General features: G+C 48.0%; 1 protein-coding gene and 1 non-coding gene across 2 annotated transcripts in view; both read left to right on the top strand.

Moving 5' to 3' along the window:
- Window positions 1-18,477, top strand: part of TMOD1 (tropomodulin 1) — an 87,544-nt gene that overhangs the window by 14,922 nt on the left and 54,145 nt on the right. Inside the window, exon 2 of the mRNA XM_047830114.1 lies at window positions 6,051-6,216. Coding sequence (XP_047686070.1) covers window positions 6,097-6,216 — 120 coding nt within the window. The 5' untranslated portion in view covers window positions 6,051-6,096. The remainder of the gene's footprint in view (window positions 1-6,050; window positions 6,217-18,477) is intronic.
- LOC125151018 (U6 spliceosomal RNA) lies at window positions 8,677-8,787 on the top strand. The gene has a single exon (XR_007146581.1). It is a non-coding gene; the product is annotated as a U6 spliceosomal RNA (small nuclear RNA).

The raw sequence follows: 18,477 nt of genomic DNA, 5'->3' as shown, positions 1-18,477 counted from the left end.
GTGGCTTGGATTGTATCCTCCCAAAACTCACACCTGTGAATAGGACATTATTTGGAAATAGGGTCTTTGCTGATGATCAAGTTGACATAAGGACATGAGGGCAGGTCCGAATCCAATATGATTGGTGTTCTCATATCAAGGGAACATGTGGACACAGACATGTACAGAACAGGGAGACCGTCCTCAAGGCTAGGAATGCCTGAGGCTCCCAGAGCTAGGGGAGAGACATGGAATGGATACTCCCACAGAGCCTTCAGAAGGAGCCATCCCTGCCAACACCTAGATTTTGAATTTTTAGCCTTCAGAACAGGGAGATAAACATTTCTGTTATTTAAGCCAGTCAGTTTGTGGTACTTTGTTAAGACAATGCCAGGAATTAATACAAATGCCAGGAAATAAAAGCTCATTCACCCAACTCATCTTCTTCTTTTTTGTTCCAACCCACCTCATGGGTCATTGACTAGCCAATCAGTTTCTTGCCCTTGAGACAGGCACCCACTTTGTCCAATCAGCTGAGGGGAGGTGTCACATGATATAAAGCATGGCTGCCCCAGAGTGCCTCATGAAGGAGAGCAGTGGAACAGCTCTCTCAAGAGGAACAGGGGACCTCTCGGGTGCTTGTGTCCCTGAGGCCAAGGGGAGAGAGAGGTGCAGGCTTCAGTGATGAGGGATAGTGGCTTAAAATCTCTTTGATCAAAGTGTCTTCCAAAAGAGAAGAACATGAAAAGATGGGGTGTGAAGACTCAACTTTGTAAATCACCCTTTCTTCACCAATCATCAAGATGTTCACTGTGGCTGGAACAAGAAGACGGTATAACTGGAAAATATTCCTCTGAACTTGAGGCCCCGCCCTCCTGACCTCAGGGAAGTGCAGTCCATAAATCAAGATCCTGCTCCAGCGCCTCTTTCCAGAGTTTTCCCACGGGGACGGATGCTGGAAAAGCCATTAGCAGAAGTGACTGGACCCACTTCCCATGAAAGATTTAAAAGTGCATTTGGTACTCCAGGAACTTCCCCGCCTCAGAGCTTTCATTTCTGACGCTTCCTGATGGATGGCCTCAGCCCTTGACCCACTATTTTTCTACTCTCCAACCTGCTTAGTTGTATTTCCTGGCACGGCTTGTAAATTCTATTTTTTCATGTGGAGCAGTGGTTTAAGGCTTCTGCCGTTGAGAAGCAGGGTGGCCAGATGTGCTGCCAGAGTAATATATACACTAGATTTGGAAGAATTTTTTCAATGTGTTTTAAGTTTATTGAGCTGCCCTTTTATTTTTCTCACTGACTCTTACTGAGGATTCAATTTATAAAACAGGTAACAGAGGTGCTTCAGGTGGGCCATTCTGGGGGCTTCATCACCCCCCTTCCTGCTGGCCCCTCCCCTCTTGGGTTCCCAGTCCTCTGAGACCTGGTCCCATCTTTCCGTTTTTTTTTTTTTTTTTTAATTTTTTTTTTTTCAACGTTTATTTATTTTTGGGACAGAGAGAGACAGAGCATGAACGGGGGAGGGGCAGAGAGAGAGGGAGACACAGAATCGGAAATAGGCTCCAGGCTCTGAGCCATCAGCCCAGAGCCTGATGCGGGGCTCGAACTCGCGGACCGCGAGATCGTGACCTGGCTGAAGTCGGACGCTTAACCGACTGCGCCACCCAGGCGCCCCCCATCTTTCCGTTTTAAAGATGGGAAAACAAAGGATCCAAGAAGAGAAGGGACTTGCCCAAAGGCCCAAGGGCACTAGACCCAAACCCAGATGGGCTCATTCTCTACTAGCACACTTACCGGGCACAGGGCGAGGCAATCGGGACATTAAGACAAATAAGACATATGTCACTATCTTAGGGGAGTTACAGTCTGATGACAGTGCATGGGGGAGCAGGAGGGGGATGGGAAGGTGACCCCGGCAGGAGCGGCAGGGACAGCAGCAGCCTCATAATAATGACTAGTATGCTGAGCCTGCATTGACCACACTGCAGTCCCAGACTTTGCACCTTCTCTGCTTGTGTCCGCTTAATCCTCACACCCTGTGGAGTGAACGAGTACGGTTACCCTCTCACTGTACAGAGTGATGGTCAACTTTTTATTTTAGTAGCTGAATCCCTTCTTTAAGGGAAGTCTGATATGGAGCCCCAAATAAATCAGGCAAAACCAGGGTGAGCCCCCTCACTTAGCCTTTCCTACTTAACCCCCGGCAGGGGCCCTGGAGGAGCCTGAGCTCTCCCTGAACACAGTTTAAAGACCGCCCATCTGATCCAATGTTTGGATGTCTCCAAGAGGGATAGGTTACCAGCAGAATTTCCCAGTCTGCAGTCTGCTTATGCTCATTTTACAGATGAGCAAACAGAGACCCAGAGGAAGGGAGGAAGGAACTCAGCAAGGGTCACCTGGGGAGTTAGCGCCACAACTAGGACTGCAACCAGAGTCTTATGAATCTCAGCCCTTTGTCCATCAGTAATATCTCTTTTATTAGGAAATGGAGGCCTTTTATTAACAGCTAGAAATACCATCTCTTCCAGCCGTATTTTAAAGCGGAGCTTACAGTGGGCTCTGTGAACGTGGTTTTCCCCTCCCTCTTACCCTGCCCTTCCCCACCTCCAGCTCCCCACATCACTGACATTAGGAGGAGAATCTTGCTTTGGAGAAGCCATTTCTGGGAGCCAAGTGGGTGAGTGTGGCTTGAAGCTGACAGCTTCATGGTTTACCTTAGGAGTCCTCTGTTCCTCTCAGCTTATTTCATGTAATGCCTCATCACCCCATAATATTCACAGGACACTTGACATTAGAAAGGGCCTTTAAGTCCTCTGAAAAAGGATGTTGACTTCAACAGCACCTTGGAGTGTGCAAGTGGAACATTAACTTCCCTTCCCTGTGTGCACTAAGAGGGAGGCTCCTTCAGGAAAGTTAATGATTGCACCCCGCAGGGTGGCATCTCTGGAGGTGGCCTGCCACCCAACCCGTCCCTCTTCAGCGGGCCCCATGGTCGCCACCTACTTCTCTCTTCTGGCTCCTTCATGGCTCCTTTTCCTACTCTCCCTTGTCCTGACTCATCCCTTCTCCAGGCTCCATCCATGACTTTTTTCTAAGGATTATAGTGCATATCATCTAGGAAATGGGTCAGCTGGCAAACTGGGAAGCTCCCAGGGCCCCAAACTTGTCCCAGCTCATCCTGTCCCCAAGTCCCTTCTTGTGTGAGTCTGAGTGGCCCAGAGGTGAGGCTAGGGCTGTTACCCAAACTTTGTTTCATGGGATCCCAATCCCAGGAGCAGTTCCTCAGACACATGGTTTCATGGTCAAAGACCAGAAAAATTCTGCTTATAACCTGTTTCTCCTGGAGACACCCAATGAGTGGAAGCATACCAAAATTTCTGAGAAATCCTGTGGTCTCAAATCCTGTGGAACTTTGTATGACACAAAATCTGTTTGAGAGCCAAAAAAAAACGTGTTTTGCAGCTAGTTCAAAGGTGTCTCTGTGAGTTAGTTCTGGAAGCCTCTGAACCCTTCACTAGGGTCCCTTTCAGCCATAGATCCTCTCCTGGCTCCACTCAAGAAAAGCCAAATTAGGTTATTCTCTGAGAACATTCACGAAGGGTTTTTTTTTTTCCATCTATACCAGAGCATTGTCAGCTGCTTGTGCTTTCTTTGGAAGTAAATAGAAATGAATCAAGGGGGACCCATTTATGGTCTGAACATTGCATTGGGGTCTGGGCAAAGGAAGACATCAGACTAATCCAATCCATTCTTAGAGGAAAGGATGGCATTGGGGTTTTCTGTATTTGGAAATCAAGTCCTTTCTTATCAGGCCAGCTGTCATATTTCTCCTACAAATATGCTCACATGTGTACAAACTTACATTAATAACACACATCTCTCCTTTCTGAAATGGAGGCTTTATCTGTCAGCTTAGCGAACTTTGATTTTCATTTAAGTACACGAATTGTTCTTAGTTAACAACTATTCCAGCTTTTGATTGGTTCATTGGTTGTCTTTTCCTGGCTTTCATTTCTCTCTACCCTGGAAAATCCCATCAGTCATTTCATGGATGAGCCATGCTGTGTGTGCGTGTGCGTGCGTGCGTGTGTGTGTGTGTGTGTGTGTTTGCGTAGGAGTCTAAAAACAAAAACAAAAAGGAGATACTGGTTGTATTTGTTTGCTGGGGCTACTGTAACAAAATCCCACAAACTGAGTGGCCTAAACAACACAAATTTGTTGTCTCAAATTTCTGGAGGCTAAAAATCCAAGATCCAGGTGTCAGCATGGTTGGTTCCTTCCAAGGCTGTGAGGGTCCATTGCAGACCTCTCCCTCCTCTTCTGGTGGTTCTCTGGCAGTCTTTGGCGTTCCTTGCTTCATTGGAAGCATCACCCTGATCTCTATCTTCACTCTCACATGGTGTTCTTCCTGCGTGTGTGTCCATCCAAATTTCCACTTTTCATAAGGACACCAGTCATGATGCATCGGGAGCTCACGCTTCTCTAGTATGACCTCATGTGAACTTAACTAATTATATCTGCAAGGACTCTATTTCCAAGTCACATCACATTCTTCCTTGCAGTGTGGTGCTGGCGTATGGACGTACTGGGGGCTAGAACTTCAACATATGAACTGGGGAGCACACGATTCAACCCATAACACCAATCCTGGACACAGTAGTATATTCCATTCTGCAGAGTCTAAGGAAGCCCCGAGCTCCTGCCTCACTTTTTAGCCCATCAGCTTCAGAAAAGAGGGTTAACGGCTCAGCTTACGTAGGACAGGTAAGAACAGGCTTGAACACAGAGATGCTAGCACCTTCTGCAGCAAGCTGACATTTTCCAAGAGGAGAAGAGCCTAGGGTCTCCTTAGGGCTGTCTGGTGGGATAAACAAAGGCAGGTAGAACTGGAATCGGGTTCATTTCAATAAAACAAAACAAAACATTCCGTTGTTTGTGTGGCCCTGACTTGGGCCTTGGGGGTGGGGGGTGGGGATGCAGCAAACTGAGACCCTGCCCCTGGGGAAGCCACAGAAGATGGATGTGAGCTGAGTGGAGAGGTACAGACCCAATGCTAGGGCCATGATGAGCTTTGCTCAGTGAGGGGACACTGAGGCTTCACAGAGGAGGTGATATGGGAGCTAGGCTTGTCCTGTTATCAGTTTTAGCCAAGAGGGAGGACAGAGGGCGTAAGGCATATCAGGATACAAATGGTGGTTCTGGCACTTCCTGGTAGTGTGATTTGTGCGAGTCACTCAACCTCTCTGAGCTGTATGTCCTCATCTGTAAAATGAGGAGGACAGCAGATACCTACCTCAGAGGTTAAATTAGAAAATTCTTGGGGCACCTGGGTGGCTCAGTTGGTTGAGCCTCCGACTCCTGATTTCAGCTCAGATCATGATCTCAGGGTCTGGGGATCGAGCCCCATGTCAGGCTTAATGCTTCAGATTCTCTCTCTCTCCCCTCCTCTCTCCACCTCTCTCTCCCCTCCACTGCCCTTCTCCCCCACTCGCTCTCTCTCTAAAATAAAAAATTTTAAAAAAGAAAAAAAAATCCTTACAAAGTGCTTGATGTAGGGCTTGGATATGGCAGTAAAAGTTAACTGTTATTGCTGGCTGCTTTTTGTGAGGATCGATTGAGATGTTACAGGTGAAGGACCCACATGCAGCAGGTGTTGAATTGATACCCCTTCCCTTACACAATCAGCTTTGGCAGAGCTTCCAGGATTCATGTTTTCCATCAGGGCGTGAGGTGAAGGGTGGGGGGTTGTACAGAAAGTATTTGAACTGCTTGAAGAAGAGTTGAGTTTTCAGGCACTCATAAGCCATTTCCAATCACCTATTTATTCGGAATTAATGGCCGGGCAAGTGCAACCAGTTACAATTTATTCATTCACATGCCATCAGGGTTTTTACCTTGCACAGTTTTATTGGAGAATTAATCCAACTTAGTGCAGCATTCCACTCTACTAGTTATCATCCTGATGATTCATAGAACATGCCCAGCCACCGTATAAATGACAAGCATTGATTTGGTCTGAGAGAGAAAATCCAAGAATGATCTTCCTAAGATTTTTCTCTTTCTGGCAGGTCATAGATCTCAGAAACTCAGAAGACAAGCACACATTCTCTTACAATGTCATACAGAAGAGAACTAGAGAAATACCGTGACCTGGATGAAGATGAAATCCTCAGAGCCCTAACAGAGGAAGAACTCAGGACCCTGGAAAATGAGCTGGATGAGCTGGACCCTGATGTGAGTAGGCACTAAAGGGGACAGTCATCGCAGGTACAGGGGCAGCAAACTTTACCACCTGGTGGGGAGGGACAGGTGCAGACTTCTTATAGCTACCACTTCCTGTTTCCTTTGATGACAATGACACTGGAATAACACTGCCCTTGCAGGTGTGTGTGCGTGTGTGTGTGTGTGTGTGTGTGTGTGTGTGTGTGTGTTGGTTAGGGTTTTCTAGAGCGACAGAATCAATAGGATGTATATTCATATAGGAAGAGATTTATTATGAGGAATCAGCTCACACAATTATGGAGGCTGACAAGTCCCAAGATCTGCAGGCACCAAGCTGGAAGTCCAGGAGGGCTGGCAATGTGGTTCCAGCCTGGGTCCAAAGGCCTGGAGAACCAGCAGAGCTGATGGTATAGTTTCAGTCTGAAGGCCAGCAGGCTCAAGACCCATCAGGAAGAGCCCACGTTTGAGTTTGAGTCTGCAGGCAGGAGAAAAATCAATTACCCAGCTCGACACAGGAAATTCCCTCCTGTTCCTGGGAGGGTCAGGGGTTTTTTTGTTCCATTTAGAACTTCAACTGATTGGATGGGGCCCACCCAAATTAGGGAAGCCAATCTGTTTTACTCAAGTTTGCTAATTCAAATGTTACTGTCATATAGAAACATCCTTACATGCATACCCAGGAAAATGTTTAACCAAATATGTGGGCACCCCGTTGCCCTGTCAAGTTGACACATAAAATTAACTATCACAGTCTACTCTTTGCAACTCCATACACCTCTCCTTAAATAGTATTTCTCTCCTTATAAAGATAGTAACAAGGTCATAATTCTGCCTAACATGATACAACTAATTATTCCATGTACAACCTCCTAGAAGAGGAGCTAAAGTCTTTGAGTGATTCCATCCTTGACATCCCACAAGTTAAGTACTATGGTATAAAAATAACAATACTTAAAATACGACAGTATAAAATCAATACCTCTTATGTTACACTGTAAGAGAATAAGAGAGGGAAAAAAACCAAAGATATTTGCTTAACACATGCACGTTCAAAGCAAAATAAGGAGGAAACACTCGTGACAATTTTAGTTCTTGTTTCTCTAACTGGTCACATGGTTGTAGCTGGTATTTATAACTACCTTCTTCCACTCCCCCTTCTGTATTCCCTCTGCCTTTAGCAAGCACCTAGTTGGGCATGATTCTCTGCCTGGTTGGATGACTCAAACCTTCATTCCTGAAGGGTCTGGACCGTTAGCGGCCTTGCTTGGATTGGGTTGTTGTAGTTTTCCATTGACTTCAATCACAGGACCTGGTAACAGTAAGAAGGCCCTAAGTAATCTCTATATTGCAGACAAACGCTTCCTTACCTCCGCTGTGGGGCAGTAGTCCAGTTCCCCCCTGCTAATCAACATCAGTCACCCCAGCCAGTACAGAAACTCCTTCTCCACTTATTGATTCAGTGGCATGAGGAGCCCAGAGTGGCCAGGGGGCAGACTTAACTTCCAGTCCAGTGGCATCATTATTGTGTCTCCTGGTGGAAGCATTCCTCCCTTTGGAACTAAGGCCTCTAGGCCAGAAGAGCACAGGGTCACAGGAACAGGAGGAAAAAATTTTGCCAGTGGGTCACCAGCGGTAATAGTAAGGGGTGTCACTGCCATTTCTACCCTTGATTCCTGGACCCGTGAATCCTGGCTAGGGGAGAAACAGCACCATATAATTGGACGCTGTTTCAAACCAGATACAATCTTCTGGAGAACCTTGCCCCAGCCCTACAAGGTACTGCTACCTGGTTGGCACTGTAATGAAGTCTGCAAAAGCCAATTCCACCATTCTATCCAGCTGGTTGTGTTAGGGTAGTAGGAAACATGTGTCATGGAATGAGTTAACAGAGAAATCAAGTACTAGAAGAGCCCCTTTCACTTGTGGAATATGTTTTTATCATTGCATTTCATGCTTGGCACATTTAAGGGGTGTGTTTAATGCTCAGAATTTGCCTCTGCAGTCAGGATGACAGTCGCAAGCGGCAGGAGGCTCCCTGATCAAGCTTGTGGTTTGGCCAGCCACCTCGAAGCCACGAGCAGGGCAGAGAAAGGGATTCCCAGGTGGCCTACTAGACAGGGGCCTTCGTCCTCTATTTACCCCCAAGTACCCAGGTCAATGCTCAGCCCAGAGAAAGTAGATAATGAATAGTATTGAATTAACTGAATTTTCCATTTCATATATTTATATATTTTTTTAACTAAAAATTTCAGGGGTGCCTGGGTGGCTCAGTTAAACCTCTGACTCTTGGTCTCTGCTCACGTCATGATCTCATGGTTTGTGAGATTGAGCCCCACATCGGACTCTCTACTGACAGCCCAGACTCTGCTTGGGATTCTCTCTCCCTCTCTCTCTGTGCCTGTCCCTTGCTTGTGTTCTCTCTCTCTCTCTCTCTCTCAGTAAATAAACATCAAGAAAAAATGGAACATTTCAGTGCTTGCTTCAGCAGCACATATATATACTAACACTGGAATAACCCAGAGAAGATTAGCATGGCCCCTGAATAAGGATGACACACACATTCGTAAAACATTCTGTATTAAAAAAAAAATAGTGGAATGTTTCACACCTTTTTTTTAAACCTGTCATTGTTCAACTGTGGTTTAACAGTGATCCATAAAGAAAAGAACACTACTATACCATTTCACTAGCCCTCAAGTAATCACAGCTAGTGTAGGGGGAGTGTAGGTTAGCAGGAGAAACACAAGAGGTTAGATGTCGCAGTTCCAGCCCTGGCCCTGGCTCTTTCTCTCCGTGTGACCTTGGGCTAGTTGCTGTCCTTCCCTAGGCCTCAGTGTCCCCCAGCCATGGAATAATGGAGTTGGTTGTTCCCTTCAGGGCTAAGCTGCCCTGAGCTTATAACCTCGTCTTATCTCCAGATTCAATTAAATGTCATATTTCTAGAAAACCCAGATTCCTACTCTAGGGTCCCTGGGTCCCAGGCCCCATAGAATGACAGATCTCTCTTGCTATTCATGACTTCCCCTTGTGCAGCCACGGACGGTTCCTCTGATGAGACTGCTCTAGGGGACTGGGAGGAAGTGTTGGTGAGAGAGGCTTAGGTCTCCTCTTCCCTCCCCTGCACCCCTGCTCCCCAGAAGCCTGGACTTTGGGAGAAACGAGTGCTCTAGGCAAGGAATAAGCAAGCTTCCAGCTCTATTGCTGTGAGATTATTCTGTTGTAATTTGATCCGAGACCACTGTCACATAGGATTATATGAATGAACAGCTTTAAAAAGTGAGAACAAAAGGAGGGTGTAGCTACTTTCATCAACTCGGTAAACATGGCTTAGTTACCTGTCAGGTGCCAGGCCCTGTGCTGGCCACCACCACGGGAGCCTGGCAGGGACTCTGCCCTTCAGTGCTCAGCCCACTCAGGCTGGGAGTGCAGGCATGATACACATGTCCTAAATGGACCCAGACAGGGAGCTCAGGGAAAGGACTGGTTCTTACTGGCGGAAGGCTCCACAGAGCAGATGATTGATTCACTGGGCCCTGGGGTTTTTCTGAGTCAAGAATAAAAACAAAGAATTTTAGGCCAATTGGAAGCCATGAGCAAAGTCTCATGTGGAGAAGGTAATTGGGGATGGTAACTAGAATCTCAGTGCAGTTTGTGTAGGGGGTTAGATGAACTTGGAAGGAGGTTTAGGCTGGATAATGGTGGAGGGAGGGGGATTTCAGGCCAGCCAAAGAGTTTTGACTTTTCTCTGTAGGCCTGAGGAATCTTTGAGGGGCAGTGACTTGGTGAGCTTGCTGGTTCCAGGAGCTCTGAGAACCAATGACCAGAGCAGGTGCCAGTGAGATGGGGGAAAGGTGGAAGGCCCAGCAGGTGGTGGGAGAGTTCCTTTCTGAAGATAAGGAAGGGCTCTGCCCTTCTCTGCAACTTCCCACCGTGTTGTAGAATGTTTCTGTTCCTGGGGCAGAGAAGTGCAGGCTCCCAGAGGCCCCGCAAGGCCTGCTGCCTCCGGCCTTCTCTGGCTGTTGGAGTTGCTCTGAGCCCCCGGGTGGAGATGGGGTTAGATGAGGCTGTGTCTGCAAGTCAGGTAGGTGATGCCAAGGGTCGGAGCCAAGCATCAGACCCGAGCAGGGGAGGGGGTGGGTAGAAGAGCCCTTTCAGAACTGGGGGCGTGGGCCCTAAGGTCTGCTTGAGCCCCAGCTGGGAGCTCTGTTTCACCTCTAACCTGGCAAAGAGTTCTGCCAATCACCCCACCCAAATTCAAAGTCTTTGGCCTCAGCAGCAAATTCCCAGAGCCCCTGTGCTTCTCACACAGCCAGCTTCCCCCAGCCCTCTGCCCAGAAGGTCAATAAGAAGGTAGGTGCCCCCTGGAGGGATGGAGAGCCCGGGACCCAGAAAGCTAACTTACCCAGGTCATGGGACCAGGGCATGGAGACTCAGATTCCAGGCAGGCTTCAGGTGCTCACACAACTTCCACTCTGGCAGGAGGAAAGTAAATGCGCATTTGGATTTGGAGGAGGGTTGAGCAATCAGAGACCTGTGATTCTCATACCATTGTGGTTTCAAAATGGACATTTTCAAAGACCCCTTTCTCTCTAAGTTCAAGGACAAGGAAAGAGAAGTCAGAAAGAGGATAGGAGGTAACGGAGGCCAGTGGGTTTTTTTGTCCCAGCCACACAATTGGCCCCTTCATGGAGATGTCTCTGTTACCTGATTTGCAAGTCAGTGTGTGACTTTTGAAGAGATCTAGTGGGCCTCCCTACTTTCTGAGAGTGCAAACATTCCAGCTCGGTTTCACCCACCCTTGGCCCGAGTTCTGAGGTCAGCATGGGGAGAGGCCAAAGGTATGCAGACCAGGAGAGGCCTCGGAGCCAGGCACCTGGGAGGGGCATAGGGACAGGAGAGTCCATGTCCCCAGCTTTCAGAGCAGGAGCTGACCGAGAGAGGGGAAGGAGGTTGCTCTAGGTCACATGTCCAACAGAACCAGACCAGGCCCCAGGTCCACTGCCCTGTCTGTTGCATGCTCTATGGCTTGCGTTTTCATTTCTGTTTAACACATGCTTGTATGGCAATTTCTGCACACAGGCAGCATTCTGGGCACTTTGAAAATATTAATTCATCCAACCATCATCATAATCCTGTGATGCAGGCATTTTCCAGATGAGAAAACTGAGAGGTGAAGTAAATCGCCTAAGGTCCCACATCTAGGCAGTGGATGAGCCATGATGTGGTTCTGAGAGCCCCTGTGAAGCTTCATGGGTGTCTCAGGAAGATAGTTTGAGCCACAGATGTGCTCTGGTTTTGTAACTGGGGAGAGTGCTGTATGGCAGACCATCCTCCTTTCTTCCTGGATGCAACCTGCAGTGCGGTCCAGGTTCAGTCCTGGCTCTGCTCCCAACTCAGGCAGGCGCTTTCCCTCTCCAGGGCTCAGTTTCCCTATCTGTGAAAGGGATGCAGTCAGCCTAGGTGCCTTCAGACATCCCCTCCGGCTCTAACCAGCTATGATTTTATGAGCTATTGCTGGCAATCTTGTTACCTGAATTCAGCTGACGCTTCAGAGGGTTAGGTTTTCAGTGATGCAATTCTTAAGCCCCGGTGTCACGTGACAGGGTAGAGTACTCGGAGTTGGAAGGCAGCTTTGTTTGCAGCAGAGGGTTCCAACCTTGTGCGCATGAAAAAAAGAAGAAAAAAAAAAGTCCCTGAAACTTTCTATCTCTCACTCTGCGGCCTGGAAAAACTCGAGCTTATCATGAGATTGCTGCACTCGGACTCCCGAGGGAGAGGAATGCTCCTTGTGCTAAAAGTATCCACTGTTGACTGATTCCCCAAGAGGATCTGCCCTTTCTCTCTCTCTCTGGAGTTAAGTGGATGCTGCTCTGAGGCCGAGCCAACTCCTTGGTTCAGATCGCCTTTGCACCAGGCAGTGGGGAAAATGGGCAACACACAGAAACATTCAAGAATGACAGGTCACGCTGTGACTTGTGCCAGGACCAGTGTGCAAGCTCTTATGGGATCAATAGATGGCTAACATTTCCTGGTTGTGCCACGGGCAGAGCTTTGCATAGCTGATCTCCTTCATTCCTCTGAGAGGATCCGTCATGGGCATCATTTTAAAGATGGGGAAACTGAGGCCCAGAGAGATGAAATAATCTGCCCAGGATGCAACACAGATAGTGCTGGGATTCCAGCCCACAGTCCTGAGCAATTAGCCTGTGCTGTTGACCACAGCCTCCTAGGAGCACATGTGGGATGGGGCCGCCCAGGGGGTAGAGGGGGGAGTTGCCAGCAGGTTGTTTTTTCCAATACGATTTCCTTTGAAGTTGTGTTAGTTTCTCCATCAATACTAATCTTTAAAAAAAGAAAGAAAAATACCATCAAGGTAAAGAGTTTATTTGTAAATATTGCTTGATAATGAAGCTTTGGGGAAAAGGAAGACTTTTTCTTAAGTGTCTCAGTAAAAGGATTAAAATATTAGCAAGAGGGAAGTTGGTAGAGCTAATCCCAACCTTATAAAGAAATCGAGTTCTATGAGTTGGTTTTGAAGTCAGCCATCGGGACTCCATGGCACGTTATAGCCACAGAAACAACAGTGGAAAGCTACAGTCCCCCTGCAGGGCCCGAAATAATAATAGTAATGATAATGGTAATAATAGCTATTTTCTCTGTTGAGGCGAGATCTTCTTTACCTGCCAGGCACTGTGCTAAGTATTTTATGGGCATCATCTCATAAAATTGCTACAAGGATCCTGTGAGATTGGTCCTTCAAGGTTGGGGTTGAAACCATCCTACGAAGAGAAATAGATGCCCAGAATCACACAACTGGTAGGCTACAGGCCAAGTTCAGGCAGACCTCTTTCTCTTAGTCCACAATATGCATCAAGAGCTCTGAGAACAAGGGGCCACGAACTGCAGGAAGAAATGATGAAAGAGAAAACTTCGAACTGCGGAATCTCAGAGCTGGAAGGACCCTTAGAAACCCTCTAACCCTCCCTCCCCCGCCCCTTGCATAAAGGTACATGATGCAGGGAAAGAAACCCACATTTATGGCGTCCCTCCCGGACACATGTCATTCATTCACTTGGTGCTTTATGCATTTCATTGACTCCTCATACCAACCCTATGAGGAAAGTGGTAATATTGACATTTTAATGATGAAAAAACAACAACAAAACCCCTGAAGCCCAAAGAGGACAGAGGTCTTATTCAAGGTCACACAGCAAGTCAGCCACAGACCTAGGATGAGAACTTGGGACTTCCTGTCACATCACTCTACTTCCCATCAGACTCCACAAAATCATAAAATCCTCCCTACTCATGCCCCAAATGGCACCCAGTAAGCCAGAGGACACTCTTGGCCATGCAGGAAGCAGCCAAGTTTGGTCCACAGGGCTATGGTTCTCCCTTGTAACACAAACCAGCAGAATTGCAAGCCCAGGACAGAAGTAAACAGTTGAAATGGAAAGAAATAAATCTCTGCTCTAAAAATAGGCACACATCCTTAGAAACACTGCCGGCCATGCACAGAACCAAGGATGGGCCTGGCAGGGAGAGGGTGAGTGAGGCCAGGTGTCAGTGTGTCCCCACCCTAAGCTCTGTCTTCTGGCCCCATGACTAGCTCCCCACACCCCTCTCTAGCCTCTCTGAAGAGCCCTCCTCTCTCCTTAGTCCCTCTTCTCCTGCTTCTTTGCTAGGAGACCTGGTGGTCCTGAAGCCCTTCACTCCTCAGTTCAAAACCCTCCCATTTCTCCCAACCCCCCCTGCCCTCCCACCAAGCCCCCAGCACTGCACCTGACCCACACTGAGACACTGAGCAATTTTCTTTTGACATTTTTAATGGGAAACATTCAAAACCCATAGGAAGGTACAGACAATACCTATGCTCCCATCATCTGCATTTAACAAAAGTAAAAATTTTACCTTATTTTATTCAGATCACCCTTAAAAAGAAAAAAATCACAGTAGATAAAGTTTAAACCCTGCCTTCTAGTCTCTTCCCCATCTCTCCCACTCTGTGAACACTGTCTGCTTGAGAGGCAGCAGACCCAGCACCCACAACATCAGATAGGCAATAGACATGAAGGGAGGGAGATACACCAATTTCTTGAGGCACATGGTTCGTCTTTACTTTTTCCATTCTGGTTCATCTTTTACTTTTCCACTCTTATTTTTAATGTTTATTTATTTATTTTTGAGAGAGAAAGAGCAAGCAGGCTAGGGGCAGAGAGAGAGAGAGAGAGAGAGAGAGAGAGAGAGAGAGAATCCCAAGCCGGCTCTGTGCTATCAGCACAGAACCCAATGTGGGACTCAATTTCAAGAGCTGCACGACCATGATCTAAGCCGAAATCAAGAGTCGCACACTTAACTGACTGAGCCACCTAGGCGCCCCCACTTTTCCACTCTTGAAAAAGATGTGGACAGAAGAAAGTTTTCACTTGCCACTTAACCTTCCAGGAAGATAAGTAACAACACAGTCAGTGATGAATGGTAACTGATTCTTGACCCGTGTCAGTGACAGTAGGGGGTAGTGGGGACAGAAGCAAACAGGACATTTTGTGTTTGACTAAAGGGCACTTGCCATTCAGCTCCACCAATTGTTGCCAATGTGGAAGGGAAAGCTCAATATGGCCAGACCATTTAATTTTTCAAGAAATGGTGGATATCTGAATTTTTACATGCAAGTTCCCTCTTTTTAGAATGTTGATACCACATTTAAATTTTTTTTAATGTTTTTTATTTATTTTTGAGACAGAGAGAGACAGAGCATGAACAGGGGAGGGTCAGCGAGAGGGAGACACAGAATCTGAAACAGACTCCAGTCTCTGAGCGGTCAGCACAGAGCCCGACGCGGGGCTCGAACTCACGGACCGCGAGATCATGACCTGAGCCGAAGTCGGCCGCCCAACCGACTGAGCCACCCAGGCGCCCCAAAATGTTGATACCACATTTAAATGCACAGACAACCAGCCCAAGTTTTGGCATTTGTTTGGACTATAGGCCTCCTAGTTTGCAACTCAGGCTCTGTTTCATATGACAGGCTTTTGTTTCTGTTTATACACACACACACACACACGCACAAATATATATAAATATGGTTAGATATACGAAAAGCACCTAACCCAGTACCTGGCACATAGTACCTGCTTGACAAATGTTTGTCGAAACTGAATGTATGATTTGCCCACTAGAATCTAGGTTTCCTAAATTTGAAGCCACATTGTACCACCAGATATAGGGCAGCCAGGTACAGATGTGTAAGTTGTGCGTTGCAGGAGACGTTGTTCACATAAACCAGAAAGCAGATAATGTCCTTGGAGTTGTGCAGTGCGCAACTTGCACAATCAAATGCAGATATCCTGAGTGTCCCCATAATGCGGTACCTGTTCGGTTGAATGGAAATGAACAATTATGCCCTATGATGATAAAACTCCCTGGCAATAAGTTCTGTCTGTATGGAGTTCACACCTTTATTCTGCAGTATGACACTAATAGGGCTTTTGAAATTCATTTTAGAGAAGGAGGATCCAAAGCCAGAGAGCACCATCACACTTCTTGTGGCCTCACAGCCCTGGGATGAGAACCTAGGTTGTCAGGTAGGATGCAGTTTGGCTACGAGTATAAGAGACTCAAAATAACACTACTTGAGCAGTGGTTTATTCACCCCTCAAGTACAAGTCCAGAAGTGGGCAGTTTAGGGCTGGTATGGAGCTCAGCTCCCCAAACTTCCCAGCGTCCCAGATTCCATCCAGCTCGTCTCTGGCCATCCCTGGGGTGTAGTCTTCATCCTCACGGTCCGGGGTGGCGGCCGTGATAGCTGCACACAAGGCATCGGAATAGAGGGAAGGGGGAGAAAAAGGAAAAGAGAAAAGCCGTTATGTAAGTGCCTTTTAAGGAAGGTTACTGGAAATCACCGTTAGACCCTTCTCATGGACCAGGGCTGAGTTCTGTGGATCAGCCTACCTGCAAGGGGGCCTGGGAAAAGTCGTCTTTAATCCAAGTGGCTTTCTGCTCAGCTGTAGGAGTAGAGTGCTTTTATTACCAAAGAAGGGGAGACATGATATCGGGTACTGTTTGGAGTCTGTCACTGTGAGTTTGCCAGTTTGATGGCCTAATGCTCTGCTCTGCCTAAGGCTCTGAGGCAGAGTGAGAAAGGTTGGCAGGAAATTGGGGCGCCTGGGTGGCTCAGTCGGTTGAGCATCCGACTTCAGCTCAGGTCATGATCTCGCAGCTTGTGAGTTTGAGCCCCACGTCTGGCTCTGTGCTGACAGCTCAGAGCCTGGAGCCTGTTTCAGATTCTGTGTCTCCCTCTTTCTCTGTCCCAACCCACTCACATTCTGTCTCTGTCTCTCTCAAAAATAAATAAACATTAAAAAAAAAAAAGTTGGCAGGAAATTAACCAAATCCAGGCCCTTAAAGAAAACATCACAAAAAGGGCAGTTTGGCATTTCCCAAAATCCCCGTCAGTGGGTGAACCCCATCCTGGACACCCCCACCCTAGCACCTCTCATGTATCCCCCTACCCCCAACCTGCTTGGGGCAGCAGGTGTGATGTTGACCCGAAGGGTGGATAGGCGATACCATCGTTCCCGAGCTGGAGCAGAGTGTTGTATGACTCTGGACTATTCAGAGTACATTTTCTTAGCGCACAGTGCTTGGTGTTGGGGATGCAGAGAGGACAAATATACATCGCAGCTGGCCCCTGAGGGGCACTCTGTCTCCCCAGGGAGAGATCCAGCATAGATGTGCTCCAAGACAGAATACGATGAGCATTGCATAAGCACTGGCAGGAAGCCTAGGAGAGTTTGGGCAGAGAATTACTGGATCGATGTGGGGAGCACTGCAAAGGCCGAGCAGGGTGCCCGAGGGAAGGGTTTTAAAAGACAAATTCAGGGGCGTAGGTGGAGGGGAATGCCAGGCAGAGGGCACAGCCTGAGCACAGGCATGGTGATGTGAGAGCAGGGCGCGGCCGTGGAATGTGGAGCAGCCCGGAGAGGCTGGAACAGGGAACACTTGAGGACAGGAGTGTGTTGGGGTCAAATCATGAGAAGTTCTCTGTACCTGGCTGATGAGTTTGTTGGTGATTCTGGAGGTTAGTGGAGACACTGAGCATTTGTGACAGTACTGAGGAATGACACAGATGTTGATGTTGGGGGGGGGGGGGGTCTGTCTGGCTGGCGGGAGGGGAAAGGAGAGGGAGAGGCGTGAGGCAGGGAAGCCAGCCAGGAGGCAGCTCTGATGGTCCCACTTGGAGGCATGACAGCTTGATGGAGGATGGTCTGCACAGGATGCAGACACTTCAGAATGCTGCAGCTTCAGACTCACCCAGACTCCTTCCCCTAGCAGGCCACGCCCCCTCGTCCCGCCACACCCTCCTCTGTAATGTGCTTTCTGTCCCCTGTAAGACCCTCTCCTCTGTCCTCCTCACCTGGCTTTTTCCTGCCTGGTCCACTGGGACTCACTGAGCTCAGGAACCACCTCCTCCAAGAAGCTGAGTACAATTGCTCACACATGGACATGTGTCTCCCCTCTAGCTATGGGCCCCGGTGGAGCAGAGTCACGCATTCATTGTCTCAGGATGCCCAGGGCCCAGCACAGCAGGGAACGTGGAAGATTTTTCTTGAATGTGAGGCAGAAAAGGAGGATCAGAACATGGGGGAAGGGAAGGTTTGGCCCACCTTGTGCCATGAACACCAGAGTGAGATAAGTGTGCTGTTAGGACCAATAAGCCCCACCACAAATGGACTTGGCCACAAACGTGCCTTTGAATGTCAGCACTAATGCCCTAAAAAGTTAACTGGGGGAAGTAGCAACTATTGGGTTTCACCGGTCCCGTAGCAAGGTCAAGGCAGCGGAGCCAAAGGCCTGGATCTTTCTGGAGAGCAAGAGAAGGGGGGAAGATGCCCAGAGTGTGTTGGGGTGGGAATATGTTCAAAGGGGGGGGGGCACTTAAAGTTTTGGACCCTGCCTGTCCCTCTGTGCCTGGGATATGAGTGGTGTGGCACCCTCCTACACTCTCAGGTTAAGTCCTCCCCCCGCCCCCCCCCCCACCAGACAAGAGAGCTCTGTTGAAGCCCCACTGAATGATTTCTAGTGGGATCTAGAAGTCACTGGTCAGGAATGCAGAGGCAGAGTGCTCTATATCATCCAGGCCCTGAGGAGCTAGAGGGCCTCATTTTATACAAGGGGAAACATACCTGGGAGATAACTGGAAAATAAAAGTTCTCAAGTCCAGTTAAAAAGATATTCTGTGGCCAGATACCTTCTAATTGGGTGACTGGCCTA

This window comes from Prionailurus viverrinus, chromosome D4, assembly GCF_022837055.1.
Source record: "Prionailurus viverrinus isolate Anna chromosome D4, UM_Priviv_1.0, whole genome shotgun sequence".
NCBI classification, from domain to species: domain Eukaryota; kingdom Metazoa; phylum Chordata; class Mammalia; order Carnivora; family Felidae; genus Prionailurus; species Prionailurus viverrinus.
Note: the sequence above shows the minus strand (reverse complement) of the source record. Positions and strands in the feature narration are given on the sequence as shown.